Source organism: Sorex fumeus, unplaced genomic scaffold (genome assembly GCF_029834395.1).
Source record: "Sorex fumeus unplaced genomic scaffold, SorFum_2.1 ptg000095l, whole genome shotgun sequence".
Taxonomy (NCBI): Eukaryota; Metazoa; Chordata; class Mammalia; order Eulipotyphla; family Soricidae; genus Sorex; species Sorex fumeus.
Window position 1 is genome coordinate 14,333,769 of NW_026606152.1, and position 16,442 is coordinate 14,350,210.

Genomic DNA, 16,442 nt, shown 5'->3' on the forward strand with positions numbered 1-16,442 from the left:
CCTGGGATTCCAGCACTCTGGGTCAGAGGAGCATCATCTCATGGGGTCAGAGCACTGTTCTAGTTGGCTGATTATTGATGTAAACGGCACCCAGTTTCCTTAAGCATTGCTGGGCGCCTCCTCCACCCAAATTAAAAATAATTTTTTATTTAATTTTTTTTTTTTTTTGCTTTTTGGGTTATACTGGCTCTCCGCTCAGGAATTACTCCTGGTGGTGCTCCGGGGGACCATATGGGATGCTGCGACTCGAACCTGGGTCAGCCGTGTGCAAGACAAATCTTCTACCCACTGTGCTATCGCTCCAGCCCCCCCAAATTAAAAGTTAATTTAAGAAAAACTTTTAAAAATACATTAAAAGGGAGGAAAAACAAAGAAGGGATAAAAGAAGGGTAGAAAATAAAGAAAAAGCATCACTGAGAGGAAGGCAAAGACTGGCCTTTCCAAGCCCTGCTCTGCTCTGCAGAGATGCTTCCCTTGGCATAGGTGACTCAATTCTGGAAAAGCCTTCTGGCGTCCCAGTGCCTCCTTCCAGGCAGCCCTGCACCTGCCCCATCGCAGCCTCTCAGAGCCCCTGGCTAGTGTTTCCACAGATCCCCAGGGTCCTCATCTATCTGGTCTAATCACTGTAATGAATTTCCTTTCACTTCTTCTGGACAAACTGCAAGCAAACTGCAAGTTCATTACAGAAAACTGCATTCTCCTCTATCTCTGAGAACCCAGGAGACTTAAGCGCTGAGCTCATAGATTTAAAACTCTGATGGAACCCAACAATAAACAAACTCAAGCCACCTTCCATCCCTGAAATAGTCAAAGCCCAACCTGGCCTTACACACACACTTTCACAGGAAAAGTTATGATCTAAGTTGGATATACAACAAAAAATAAAACGCGCATACACATCTAGCACTTTTTTTTCTGTTTTGTGTTTTATTTATTATTAAGTAGAAAAACTTGCAGGCTATCGAATATAGCCTGCCCACAGGGCAGAGTCTGGCAAACTCCCCGTGGCGCACCAAATATGCCAAATACCAGTAACAATGATGGGTCTCATTCTCCTAAAAAGCCTTGAATATAATCTCAGGGCTAGGATGAAAGAGACGTTACTGGGGCCTGCTCGAGGCAATCGACGATTAACAGGATGATTTAGGTAGATTGGTTATAATTACTTTCAAAATGAGATAAATAGCTTGTAATACTATCTTTTAACATCTTAAAATATCAATGTAGTACATTAGTTAAAAAGAACAGGCTTAGGAGATGCTGATTTTGACTTTCGGCGTAAGCTGTCTTAGTACCAAATGATTTTGAGCAAACTACCATGCCACTCTGAACTCAGTTTCTTCATCTACAAAATGATGTTAAAAGTAGTACTGACCATATAAAATTGGGTTTTGTTTTGATTTGGTTTGCTTTTTTGGGCCACACCTAGCAGTGCCTGAAGGATTTTCCCGCTCCAGTGTTGAACCTGGGCCTGTGTGCAGAGCCCACTGAGCTCTCTGTCCAGTCTTATACAGCATGCTATAAGACTTAGATGAGGGTCCAGAAAAATGACTCAGTAGACTGAACATATTTGCATATGTGTGCCCTATGACATTTCATGATCCCTAACACTACCAACAGTGACACCCCACCGCCTAGCCCCCAAGTAGAGGGACAAAAGTAGCCCTTCTGCACCACAAGGTAAGGCTCCCAAACAAACAAACAAGTGAATAAATGCTATGAATGACTGCATTTTATGAAATTTTAGCACTCAGCAAATGCTCCATTATTAGTCACTAACTTTGCTACCTAGCTGTGCAAGGCTTAACTATAGGATACCTGTCAAAAAACAAACACTGTCCTCCCGTTGTTCATCGATTTGCTCGAGCGGGTCCAGTAATGTCTCCATTTTTTTGAGACTTACTGTTACTGTGTTTGGCATATTGAATACGTTACAGGTAGCTTCCCAGGCTTTGCCATGTGGGCGAGATACTCTCGGTAGCTTGCCGGGCTCTCTGAGGGGGGCGGAGGAATAAAACCTAGCTTGGCCAGGCAGGCTAACGCCCTACCACTGTGCTATCGCTCCAGCCCACAGGATACCTACCTTTAAAAAAAATTAATAAAGTGATTTTCACATCTCAGAAAAATTAAACTGTTTAAATGAAATATGAACATTGATTTTTAAAAAACCTACAATTCCAATACTGAGCCCCATATACTGAACAACCAAGGAAAAGGCGTCCTGTGTTTATAGACAGTTTACCTCAAAGTCTATCAGCTGGAGGTCGGCGATGAGGGTCACCAGCAGCCCACTGTTGTACAGCTCTTGCGCCAGCTGAGCGACCACCTCTGTCGGAGGCTCCTTCTCATTTGTACCGCACAGAATTTCTTTCATTGCTTGCAGTGATTTCGACACTTCTTCGGAAGCCTAATGACGAAAACACACGCTAACAGTTAAGAGAAATAAAAAATGTAAGACTATCTGAACACCCAAGAATAGTTGAGATAAGTACCAGGAGGTCTGCTCCAGGGCTTGGAAGCGGGCAGCACTTGCTGGGGGAAAAGGCAGCTTGGATAAAGAAGGGAACACCAAGTAAAGGATGTTTGGAGGACTCGCTCGGGATGCCAGATGAGTGCTGAAAGTAGACTATAGACCGAACACGATGGCCACTCAATACCTCTACTGCAAACTACGAGACCCTGAAGGAAAGAGTGAGCAAAAGGGAATGCCCTGCCACAGAGGTGGGATGGGGGGGGTGGGTGGGAGGGCTACTAGGATCATTGGTGGTGGAGAATGGGCACTGGTGGAGGGGTGGGTACTTGATCATTGTACAACTGAAACCCAAGCACGAAAGTTTGTAAGTCTACAACTGTACCTCATGGTGTTTCACTAATAAAAAAATTTAAAAAAATAAAAAAGTAAGATTATCAACAAAGAAACATTTCTTAGGCTCAGTTTATAAATGGCCAAAGAATACTGCCCTAAAAAGAAAAATAAGAAAGAAAAAGACACAGAAACAATGAAGTATCAAGTGGATGTTTTCTTTTTTTCTTTTTAAAAATGTTAGGGACTCATTACAAAAACACAGTTGGCAGCGTGTGGGGAACAGGAGAAAAAGACTAGAGGGGAAGAGAGGGAGGAGAGAAAGCAGAAGCATGAGGAAGAGAGGAGGAGAGAAGAGAAAAGGAAGGAGAGGAAAAGAGAGGAGGGGAGAAGATTAGAGGAAGAAAGGAAACAAAGAGGAAGAAGAAAAGGGAAGAGGAAGAGGAAAAGGAAGGGGAGGAAAATAGAGAAGGGGACATTGTTTTCACGGAATACAAATTGTGTATAAACTACAAGAGAATAAATTGGCGTCTGTTTGGGAAACCAGTTTAGTACTACTATTTGTAATATATGAAAATGTGCCTGTATTAATACTCTGATATTTTATTCCTAGGTATAAACTCAAGAGATACTCTCACACAATGCACCAGGATGCAAGGAAACATCATTCAAGAAGTCACTTGGATTCTCTGGGTCATTAAAAGTTAAAAAAAAAAAAAAACCTGGGGGGATGGGGAGTGAGGGGCACACCTCATTTTGCTAAAGGCTTCCTCCCAGCTCTGTACTCAGGGGTCCCTTCTGGTGGTGCTCAGGGGACCATGTAGGATGCTGGGGATCCTACATCCAGGTTAGCACATGCCTTAACCTCTGTACTATCACTCCAGTCCCCATAGTAAATTCTTTTAAAATTTTGTTGACAATAGTTTTGTTTTTTTGTTTGTTTGGGGGCCACACTAGGTGATGCTCAGGGCTTACCACTGGCTCTGTGCTTAGGGATCCCTTCCTAGCAGTGGTCAAAAAACAATATGAGGCGCAAGGAATCAATTCCACGTCAGCCACATGCAAGGCAAACGGCTCGCCCTCTGTACTAGCACTCTGGTCCCTCTATTTTTCTTTTGTACTTTTGCCTTCCAAAGCAACATCATTTAGTTTTACTAATTTTGAAATAGAACACCAGTACCCTTTTCCAAAACTCAATATTGCACCTTGATTTACCCATGCTGCTGCTTTTAGGCCACACCTAGCAGTGCCTGAAGGATTGCTGGGTGCCCCCTCCACTCAAATTAAAAATAATTTTTAAATTTTATCTATTTTTTAGGTACCAGCTGTTTAACTTCCACTGATAGATGGACAACAAATGCTTTATCGCCTCTGCCATTGGGGGGACATTTGGGTTTACACTGAGGGATTATTACAAACAAATATACTATGAACATTCTTGAAATGCATCCTAGTTTACTCCTAGTACTAAATACAAATTGGGGGGGGGGCTGGGGAATAAGAGATGGATAGGAGGTAACAAGGGCAGTGGCATCAGGCACATTGGTGGGGTAGAACTGTGGTATATCTGTACATGTGAACCAACTGTATATCAGAACCCACGCCGAAAGCAGGAGATTCCAAACTACAACAACCAACCTGAAAAGTGTGCCTGCCAAGGAGGCAGGTTGGGGGGTGGGGGGGAACATGGGAATTGGTGGAGGGAATTCGATACTGATGATGGGACCGTGTCGGAGCACTGTATGCTTGAAACTCAACAATGAAGAACTGTGAATCACGGTACCTTAATACCATTTTTTTTTTTAACTGAAGGAGGCTGCCAGGGAATGGGGACCTGGGGACACTGGTGGATGGAAGTTGACAATGGTGGTGAGATCGGTGCTATAACATTGTATGCATGAAAATCTAGAATGGACACAGCTGAAAATCATGGTACCTCAAAATAAAAGTTTAAGAACATATTTCTACATCTATTATAAGATGTAGAAGAAAAATCACATTTCTACTTCCAAATAAGAACACGAGATCATATTATATCCACTGGGACAGATGGATAGTTTCAACTCAGGGGCCTCTATTTTATAGGACTCTTGTCTCTTTCAATAAAATAGTCACTTGGAGGTAAATTGAAAATGTAGGATTCAACATCCCTTTGCAGAAATAGCTAAAAAAAAAAAAAACCCCAAATTCCTCTTTAGTAGGTCCTGTAGTCAGTGTTAAAATTAAATTGCACTGTAGAAGAAAATATTAGCTGATTCTTAAAAACTTTTTCCACTTCCTACAAATCTAAGATCGAGTATCAGCATAACCCCTTAGAGATTCTGAGCTGTCTAGAGGTCCAAGTTTGGTCAGAGTGAGCAGACCTAAGAATTTAAGACAACAGACAGAATTACACTTACAGAAGACTGGAGTAACTTTAAATGTATTTACAGAGACCCTATGTGTACACCACAAACCATATTTAAAGTTCTTTGTCAAGCTTTTACATTGGTTTTGGTCTTAAAATATATGTATTTTAATAATAATGCTATTGTTTTAGCTCATACCTTGTCTGTCTTTTTGTCTTGTTTTTCCAAAATGGCCATATTATCTTTCAGAGTTTTCACAATTTCTGCTGGATTTTTCTGGGATTTACTAAACAAAGGCATTTTCTTCATCTATAGTGATCTCTTCTTCCAATATGGAATGCTAAAAACAAACATAAATTTAGGTCAATGTGATTAAACTGTTATAAAATGTAGTATTGAACACTTTTAACCTCAATTTAGCCATTTAAAACATTTAAATCAATGAAACTAAAATAAGTTTTATCAAGTGTTATATAAAATTTAAATATTTAAAAATACACGTATATTGTATGACTGAAACCCAATCATTAACAACTTTTATAATTATCTCACAGTGATTCAATAAAAAAAATACATGTATAATCTATTTCGTGTGCTGTTGGGGGTCAAACCCAGGTCTCCTGAATGAAAGGTATGCATTTTACCACTGAGCCACGTCACCAGACTGCCCACATTGAGATTTTTAAAAAATAGATATTAAAATTTGCTAAAAGTTTTACTTGAAGTTTAAAATGTTTTGTATAGAAAGATGGCGGCCGCATGGGAGCCTTGTGGACAGCAGGTATGAGCCGGGGGTGTGGGGGCGACTAAAACCTCATGGGAAGGGGGGCGTTCCGGTCCATCCTTCACGCCCTACCGAGGTCACCAGTTGCCCCCCGTGAGCGGCTCTCCAGCATGGCCATGGCCCCAGAAGCACAAGGACTTAATGCAGAACCCGGCAGCTTGGAGCAGAAAAGTGAACGGACTAGGCGTTAATCCAGGCCATAAGGTCTGTCCGGAGGGGAAAGGGTGTTGCCCCAGTCGCCTTCTCCTCTCTGGAAAGAAAGATGGCGGCCGCATGGGAGCCTTGTGTCTTAACTATCTGACTTTCAGTAGAAATACTTCCAGGGTCAATAAGTAAAATAGCAGAAAACCAAAACCAACAAATAATTCTTGAACCCAGCTGTAGAAAGCAAATCACTTCACAATGCTTTCTCAGCATGTCTGATTCGGGGGGGGGGGGGGGGGGTAAGCTCTAAATAATAGTGGTGAATCTTTTATTGAAACAATGAATCTAATCAAAGCAGATAGAGTGTTAACTAGAATTCATCTGCCCCACAGGGACTGGGAGGGGTGGGGGGTGGGGTTTTATTGGGGTTCTTCATGGTAAAAAATAAGTTTTGGTAAAGGGAAATGTGCTTGATATTTGCATGACTGAGACCTAAACCTGAAAGCTTTGTAACCTTTCCCATGGTGATTCAATAAATAAATAAATCAATTTTTTAAAAAAATATTTTGTATAAGAGAGATACAAATATTATATAAGAGGAAAAAAGAAAAGCAGATATTGAAAAGAGTGATGATGATAGTAACAAAATAAAACCAAAAAAATGCGACTAGACTCCTATACTGTGTTACTACAATACTTACAATATACTACCCCATTTCAATCACAAAACTGCACTGTAAAATTATTTAGAATCTGTTCTTTATCTACTCTTCAAATATTTAGTTGCTCTACTCACTGAAGAAATAAGGAGAGCAAGGAAAAGAAGTATTAATTCTTCTTTTTCTGAAATTATCTACTTACAGGGAACAAATAAAGCCAAACATGGGTATCAATGTTCTATTTGTACTGAAATATGTACTTGAGGTAATATATTCTGTATATTTCCTCATGAATGTATATAAATGTATTCTGTAAAGTTTATTATCATGTAAGTTTAAAAATATATACGTCATACTTCTACAATGCATACGGAAGGGCAGGAGAAGAAGATGCCTTGGCAAGTTCATGTGACTGACACTGGGCAGATGCTGAAAGCCAGTCCACCAACCAGTGTGGGTGCTGGAAGCAGTTCAGGGACAAACCTCGCCCTCCTGTCACTTTCCACTCAAGTCTAAGTAAGAAGAGTAAACAATAAGGCTCTATTGAATAATAGTAATAATAATAATAATGATGATGATGATGATGATGATAGGAAAGAGGGGAGGACTAGGGGAGAGAAAGGGGGAAGAATGAAAGAAGGCAGGACAAACAAAAATAGTGCTTGCTGAGTTAAAAAATAAAAATGAAAAACACGACACATATACACATGTGCCAATGCAGAATAGTAATTCAAACTGTCAGTGGGCAGAAATGGCCCCATAGAAAATTCACTGGGGGTAACTGAAAGTTGAGTCAACCTACAGAATTTCATTTCAAAAATATTCACTGAGAACCGATAGTGTGCTCAGCATTGAATTAGGGAATGCGAAATGAACATACCAATACAATGGTAGAAATAGATATACAATTTTTAGATGCCAGCAAAGGTCAAATAGAGAAATTAAATAATGAAATTAAGATGATGGAGAAAGAAAGAGAGGAGAGAACAAAATACATAATATACTGAGATAAGATGAGCGACATCCTGCAAAAAAGCCCCACTACAGCAACCAGGGCAGGAAGAGGAAGTCAATCACCAAATCAAAAGGAACTGAAAACAGAGAAGCAACAATCAAAGACACCGCATTTTGTGTGTGTGTGTGTGTGGGTGGGGGGGGGCCCCGCGGCATGATTCATATACACTTTGCTTTTATTTTAGTTCATCTATTTAAAACATAATTTTCGTAATCAAAGGCCCACAACAAAAAAGAGTGGGGAAAGAAATTATTTCATTAAGAAAAATAGCCACTTACCTGCTTCCTAAACTTCCTAAAAGGGACAACAGCTTTATATAATTCATGAATAATGGAATAAGATGCAATTCTACACTGAAGCACTAGACCAGATGTCACATAAATACATATATTTCTGTTTTAACCCTTCAGTTTCTATAATACCAAGTACCTTGTCTCAATATCTACAACAATTCAGGAATTTTTAGAAAACCTATGCATAATGTCTTCATTCTGAAATAGCAGCAGAGATAGCAGCTTGAACAGAAAAAAAAAAATCTAAGTGTGGTCTTCCAAACAACTTTTCTATGGAAATTAAAATGAGTCCCAAATTCAATATATCTTGTGGCTTTTAAAAGCAACATTCCTCTCTCAAAGGACATTCCTGCAAAATGACCTTCACAACAACCAAAGGATTAAAAAAAAAAATCAAGTTTTTTTTTTTGACTTTCATAAAACATAAGACCATGAAGAAAAATCAAGTTCTGAGAGGGAAAGCAGAGAAGAGCCTTACAAGTAAATTTCTAGTCAACATATTTATGGGGGTCTAGATGTCTACACTTACTCAAATATCTTACAAACAGTTGAGATGGAATCAATTCCTTAACTGTGGGGCAAAATGCTGAAAATCCAAAATCATTCTTGAAAGGAAGCCTACTATTGTTGGCAGACCTCGGGGGAGGCTGAGAATCAACAATCACAGAATTCATTCATATAGGAAGAAAACAAAGAAAACTTCAACTGCAGTTAAAAAAGGAAACTGCCTCTCCCCCCGCCCCCACCTCCATCAGCCCCCACTCCCAATCTCTGGGCAAAGAGGAATGAAAGAAATACTGACAGAAGTAGAATGAATTGAGTTAGAAAAGGAAAAAATAAATCTCTGGCAGTTCTTTAGTGTGTTTCTCCTAAGGGCAGAAGTTTCTGAGTCAGCTCACTCACCCCACCTCACCCTGGAGGGTGGAGCATGACCCTGGAGCCTGACCCTGGAGAGGGCGATGACTCCTCCCGAAGCTACAGCAAGCAGATCATAAATGCACTGTAACAGTCAAGTTAATCCAAATGCTCTGCAGGACTGCTTCTTCCGGGTATTCTACACAAAAGTCTGGAAATACGGATGAAGCAACAGAGTACAATGCAGCACCTCAGGTTCAATTAATTACTCTCAACCCTCCACAGCAACCCCAAGAGCCAGGCACACAGCTCGGTGACTAGAGGGCTAGCATGCTCGAGGCTCCAGGTCAGATCCCCCAAACACTACCAAGCATGGTCCTGATGACCGCTGATCACTACGTGGCAGGATCCCCAGTTAATGAATAAGCAAGAAAGCAACAGAAGGACTTGCTTCCTACTCCGCCCTGATGACCCCAGTCCTGCTCACAGGATTTATTCCCTGTCTTTCATAGACATGCTTCCACATTTTTACTATGTCAAATGATACTATCAGAAAATAAAGATTTACAGATATTGTAATACCATCAATTCCTCCACACCCTAGCACCATGTTTATGAGATTTACAGATGTTAATACAGAAATCTCTAGTTGATTCACTTTACCTACTACAGAGTATCTAAATGTTTGACTCTATTATTTGTATGAGAATTTCTCTGGGGCACTGGTTTTATTTTTCTTTCTTTTTTAACACCTGGTGATCCAGAACAAAGGAATGTATAAATGGTCATGTAATTACTTCATTGAACAATACTTGCCCTCTGGGTATTTTCCATTCTAGTCAATCTGTTCTAGTTTACATCATTTGGGAAAAAAAGGAGGGGGTGTTGATTATTCAATAATGGGAACTAACACACATCAATAAAAGGGGGGGTGTTAATCATTGTTTCTTAAATTTATTTCACTACCTGCTAGTGGGCTGAAGCAATAATAGCACAGTGGTAGGGCGTTTGCCTTGCTGAGCCAGGTTCAAATCCTCTGCCCTCTCAGAGAGCCCTGCAAGCTACCGAGAGCATCTCACCCGCACAGCAAAGCCTGGCAAGCTCCCTGTGACGTATTCGATATGCCAAACACAGTAACAACAAGTCTCACAATGGAGACGTTACTGGGCCCGCTTGAGCAAACCGATGAACAACTGGAGGACAGTGCAGTGCTACAGTGCTACCAGCCAATGGGTTACAAAACTTTGATACATAGCTCTCTCAAGTGGATTCAAAGGAAAGAAACAATACACTAATCTTTTCTATACACAGCCACATTACTTTCCCAAGTTACCTATAACAATTTATACTCTCACTGCAGTGTATGAATCCTAGTTGCATTTATGAAAGGTTATCTCATTATTTTAACTCCGATTTCACAAATTCCTAACAAGAATGAACACATCTTCATATATGAACTGGCCTTTAAAACTTGCTTTTTATGTAAATTTTCTGTTTTTCACACTTCCCATTTTTTTAGGTAGTTGAAAAGAAGATATACCAGCTACTAATATTAATCTCTTGCTCATTAAAAGAAATTACAATCAAAACTCCAGAGACATGTAATGAAAATCAACTATTTAAATAGAAGTATAAAGAGAAACAAATAGCAAATACATTGGGAGATATGGGGTATGCAAAGGCATTAAAATGAAAAACTAGAAAAATATATTTATATTACCACTGCAATCATATACATAAAATAAGAAAAGACTTTTGTGAGAAAGTAAACAGTAAATGAGAAAACATCCCTAGAACTAAAAGCATGTTTGATTAAATTGAAAACAAAACAACATCCGAATAACAGAATGGCAGGGAATCGAAAAACAATTAGTAATTTGAAGACTAGGCCATAAGAACACCATGCAATGGATGTGGAACACAAAATCTGTAAGAACCAAATCAGAGAAAAAGTTAGAGATACACAGAGCAGAGTAGAACTAGAAAAAAAATTCACTGACAATGAAATTATGTCCATGAGAACACTCGGGGGTGGAGGTGGGGGAGGGGCTCCTTGGTGCTGCGCCTGCCAATCACTCCCAGCACTGCCCCGTAAACCCAGTGTGAAGCCAGTGGCACTACCATATATGATCCCCAGCATCACAACAAAGAGTGTGCGATCCCACTGTATGGCAAGCATGTGGGAACTCTCCAGCTGAAGTGAGGGAGGGCAGGAACCAGGGCTGTTGGGACTGGAGAGAGAGACAGAACAGCGGGTAGGGCGTTTGCCTTACAAACACAGCCGACCCAGGTTCGATTCCCAGCATCCCATATGGTCCCCTGAGCACCGCCAGGAGTAACTTCTGAGTGCAGAGCCAGGAGTAACCCCTGTGCATCGCCAGGTATGACCCAAAAAGAAAAAAAAAAAGAATCAGGGCTGTGCTTGGAGCCACACCCTGAAACACACTGCTGAGAAAAGCCCTTCACAGTGTGGATCAGATTGCTTATGGGGAAAAAAGGAGATGGAGAAAGGAGAAGGCAGAGGCAGACAGGAGGTGGGATGGGCAGGGGGCAGGCCTCAGGCACATGGGATGGGCTAGATGGCAGCAGATCTGAACCAACAACACTGAAAGCAGGAAATAACTTCAACAATTAAATTTCAAAAATGTACCTGTCAAAAAGGCATGCTGGGGGAGTGACAGAACCTGAGACCACCTCAATTCAATCTCCAGCACCACATATGGCTCCTGAGCACTGAGCCAAGAGTGGCTCCTGAGCATAAAACTTTGCTACTGCTCAGAATGGAAAAACAGTATAGGGGTATGGCGTTTGCCTTGTACTCAGCCAACCCACAGTACCTCAGATGGTACCCCGAATCTGCCAGGAATGATTCCAGAGTGGAGAGCCAGTAGTAACACCTGAGCACTGCTGGGTGAGGCCTCCAAAACAAAACAAAACAAAACAACAACAACAAAAACAAACTCTTGCTGTAGGAAGCTCTCTAGAAAACTAAGTATGCTGCCCATGCTGCCTCCTTTTGGCTCAGGCAGAAGCTTTCAATAAAAGTCATCTGGATTTTACTTGGCCTCAAGTCAACTTCTACTGAAGCTAAGGGCCAGAGAACCCTGGGCTTCCTAACACAATGAGCACTGCAACCAAAATGTGCAGGAGCATCACAAGAGAAATGTGTGAGCACCAGCAAATACTGCAAGCACCTCAAGCACTGCATGTAAGCATCCACAGACCAACAGCGTGCAACCCTCACTGCAACAACCAAAGGAAAAGGAAGCAAAATTAAAAAAAAAAAAACTGAAGGGAGAAAAGTCTGGCATTAATATGAATTGAGAAAATTAGTCAAATACATGATAATAATACACATACTCCTAGCTTTCATGTAGAAAAACCCTGAGCACCAGCTGGCTCTAGCTCCAAAGCTAAAGAAGACAACAACATCACAAAAAAAAAAAAAAAATCACAAGATGTGTATATCTGTTTAGTCCTTCAACAAGCTATACTCCTATTTTTCTTTCCAATGCCAGGGATCAAAGCTCAAATATGGAAGGTATGTGCTCTGCCACTTGGACCGTGTCACTGGTTCACAAGTTGTACCTCTAGCTGCCTGTAAGCATCCACTGACCAATTCCTGAAATATGGTTAAGTCAATACTGTTAGCTGTATTATCTGAATTAAAAGATCCTTTATGGAGGACAGGCGGGCGTTGTGAATGCTTTTCCCGGCTTCTGCCACATTGGCCAACACTGCTGCTCTTCCCTCTTTAAGGTCTTCCTTTATTGCTTCTCTGCACTGTTTTGGGAGTTCAGACATTAGCTTGTGGTTGCCTGAGGCTCGTGCCCAGCCACGATGGCATTGGCAAAGGAACTTGAAAGTTTTTAAAGACAGGCGTCTTTTTGTGGCTTTCTCTCCCTCAGCAATCCTTGCATAATCATGGAGGTGCTGAACCAGTTGATCGTATTCTTCATCAATGTCGTCAACGATGGCACCTTCCCATGTTGCCACAATAGTGCTAACGAGCTCCCAGTTGGTAGTCGTTCTGGGAGTTCTCTTCTTGAACTTCGCAGCCCTTGCTCTCCGCTCTGTGAAGTAGAATTTTGCACAAAGGAGATGGTGGTCCGATCCTGTTTGGAATTTTGGGACAACAGTGACATCAGGCAGGCAAAACTGCATCCGGTGTCAAAAATGGCATGATGTGATCGAAGTTTTCTCGTTTCGGTCAGACCAATGATGTCGTGCTTGATCCTCCGTGCTTGCACCATCAGGTCCTCGATGGATGCTTCCAATGCCAACATACATGTATTGAAAGTACAGACAACAATTTTAGTCCTTCTTCGTTTTGGGAGCCTAGTTCAGCCCTGAGATTTTTATCAGCCTCTCATTGCTCATCCTTCTTAACGCTGCTGTATTGGGAGCTCTTTCAGGGTCAGGGGAATGAGGCCCATTGTTTTTACTGTTTTTGGCATATCGAATATGCCACGGATAGCTTGCCAGGCTCTGCCGTGTGGGCGGGATACTCTGGGTAGCTTGCCAGGTTCTCTGAGAGGGATAGAGACTTTTAGGGCGGCCTCTAAATGCCCTTGCAGGTGTTCCCATGGTTCAAACCATATTTGAACCCCAACAAATATGGTGCGGTAATAATAAAAAAATGGGTAGTGTTTTATGATGTGTCACATGGCTGCGACAAGATCGACTACAAGACCAAGATGACCAAGATGACTGCCCTCTGACATCCTGATGGATCTATCACATCTTCCAGAAGGGCAATGGAGAAGATTATCCATGACTTCTACTCAGATCTCTTTGATAGCCACGTCCACCTGCCCACATACCAAATTCCACAGGATAGATATGTTGTTCCCAAAGTTTTTAAAACACATTTTTAATATTATTGAAATATAGTTGTATCTTATAATTGATGGGCTCTTATACTAATGGGCAGGCTTTGTTTTATGTATATTTTGAATTTATAACCAATAATTTATAACTTCTTAGACTTGACCAAATATAGTTATGAAAAAGTTTATCAAGGTATGAAATAAGTTGAAAATGTTATACAAATGTTATCAAAATTTTTTTAGAATAAAGAATAACAGGACTACGCTGAAGAATACACAATGCCAGGAAGTTTTTTAAAAATTAAAAGAGAAAAAAGATAGAAAAAACAATCAAGAAAGTTAATAGCAACAACCCTCAGAGTAGTTGGCTCTGGATCTTAAACCTCTTTTCCCTTCAAATTTTTAGTTTTTCCAAACTTTGTTTAATAGATCATGCAAATGTGTTTATAATAAAAGTCTTCTCATAAATGATCATTTCAATGACTAAAGAACCAATTTTTTAAAGATCTATCTGTGGACTATCTGAACATCATGTTTTTTCAAAGGATTAGTCAAACAAATATGATTTCTTTTACTTTGGCTAAGAAGTTCCATGAAGAGTAAGACTTGGCTTAGACTGTGAAAAGAAGGCCCAAAATGATTATTCAGTTAGCTCTGCTCACAGGAACTCAGGCCCTGCAGATTTTAGAGTAGATTTTGGCATCACTCCCTTTCTTAATAACAGTTAAATACTTCATACTCCTGATTTATGTGCAAGCACCATCAAAGATCATACAGAGTCAGTCACAGAAGTGAGTCATCTGAACAGATTCAGTAACAGGGGGAGTGTCTGAAGTGGAACTGAGGCAGGGAACCCAGAAGAGAAAACCATTTGGGGTCTACACTGGCTTCATAACTGTTCCTTGACATTTTAAATGAGAACAAGTACCTGTCTGTAGGAGGCTATTGGCATATTTTTTTTTAACAGATCTTTATGTCTAACTTCTAATGGCAGTAATTCAATAGTAGCTCTAATTTCAAAGGTTCCCCACAGACACTTAGGAAATGATAAATTTCCCTCAAATAAACAAAAACCCCAAAACATCAATGAAAGTAGAATCAAAGGACCAGGTTCCACGCAGAAAGACAGATGAAAAACAAGACTCTTCCCCTTCAAGTAAGTTAACTTCAATCAACAAGTGAGAACATCTTCAAAATTATTTCTTAGTTTGCTAATTTAAAATTAAGTTGTAGTACTTTGTTGTAGTCAAACAAAAACACTAATCTAAATCTTACCCCATAAAAGACTTAAGAAAAGCACAGCATTTATCATTTTGTTATCTGTCTTCTAATAGAACTTACAGACATTAAAAAAAAAGAAAAAGAAAAGAAAAGAACACCCATGGGGACAAAGAAATCATTCAAGGATTGTGTATGCCTGGGTTTTTAAACAGGATTTTTAAAAATACAGCTAAAAATTCTGCTGATTGTAATCTCTCCCTAGGATCTCCTTCTCCCTCCCCTACACAATCGTGATTTCATATTGCCTTTACAGACAAAGTAAATTAGGAAACATACCATATAGTATATAATACCAAATATATAATACATGCTAAATCATCTTCCAATCCTTCCTTCCTTCCTTCCTTCCTTCCTTCCTTCCTTCCTTCCTTCCTTCCTTCCTTCCTTCCCTTTCTCTCTCTCTCTCTCTCTCTCTCTTTTGTGCACTAAGGATCAAATACAGAGCTTCATACGAGGGGAACAATTACTATACCCTCCTGGTCACCACTATTTCATTTTAAAACAAAAATTTACACTGTAGCTAGAAGAAATAACTGAATGTGTTTGGATAGAAGCATATCTCGTATTTGTGTAGAGATGAGTGAAAATTGGTAGCTAATAAAGTATCAAAAAGGATTCTCACTGATCATCCTCTTTCTCATCCCCACATGCCCAAGAGCCAGCTGCAACTAGCGCAGAGGGCTGGAGCATGTAGCTGCACGGGGCTGCGGCAGGGTCAGGCTCAGCACCAGGGACCGCACCCTCCCTCCAGGCAGCTGGCCCTACCAAGCACTGCTGCAGAGACACCAAAAGAAGAAGAATGATTTTGGTTTTTTATAGGTTTCATAAACAGAGCTTGAGGGAGGGAGAGTTTCTAAAATACATAATTTATATAGAAATGGAAACCCTGAGAAAAGCTTTAAATGTACCCTCACTCATCTGGAAGCTTTTTTCCCTTCCATTCAGACCACAGGGTGGTTCCCGGTGGTGGTGAGATGACCAGGAAGTGCCAGGGACCAAACCCAGGGCTCCCGTATGCAAAGCTTATGCTCCAGCCCTCTGTGTTGACTCCTGGTCAGACTCACATCTGAATGAAAACTTTTTTGGGGGGGTCACACTCAGCGATGCATAGGGGTTACTCTTGGCTCTGCACTCAGGAGTTACTCCTGGTGGTGCTCAGGGGACCATATGGGATGCTGGGAATCGAACCCAGGTCGGCCGCGTGCAAGGCAAATGCCCTACCCGCTGTGCTATCTCTTCAGTCCCCTGAATGAAAACTTTAATAAGAGAAAAATGGGAATTGCTCTTTAGCTCTACTGTAACACAGAAATTATTTTAAATTTGATTTGGTGAATTGATTTAGGAAGACATACAACCAGTCACTTTATTCATTTGATTCGCAGTAACGTCTCTTGACAGCTCCGGTCATTTGTCAGAGATAAAACTTTCTAC

The 16,442-nt window shown here is 40.7% G+C and overlaps 1 protein-coding gene across 3 annotated transcripts in view; it reads right to left on the reverse strand.

Annotated features, from left to right (window-relative positions):
* Positions 1–16,442, reverse strand: part of CAB39L (calcium binding protein 39 like) — a 123,831-nt gene that overhangs the window by 48,740 nt on the left and 58,649 nt on the right. For all 3 annotated transcript variants that reach the window (XM_056133063.1, XM_056133062.1, XM_056133064.1), the window contains 2 exons: positions 5,350–5,491; positions 2,243–2,407 (listed from right to left, as the gene is read on the reverse strand). In XM_056133063.1, coding sequence (XP_055989038.1) covers positions 2,243–2,407; positions 5,350–5,460 — 276 coding nt within the window. In that variant the 5' untranslated portion in view covers positions 5,461–5,491. The remainder of the gene's footprint in view (positions 1–2,242; positions 2,408–5,349; positions 5,492–16,442) is intronic.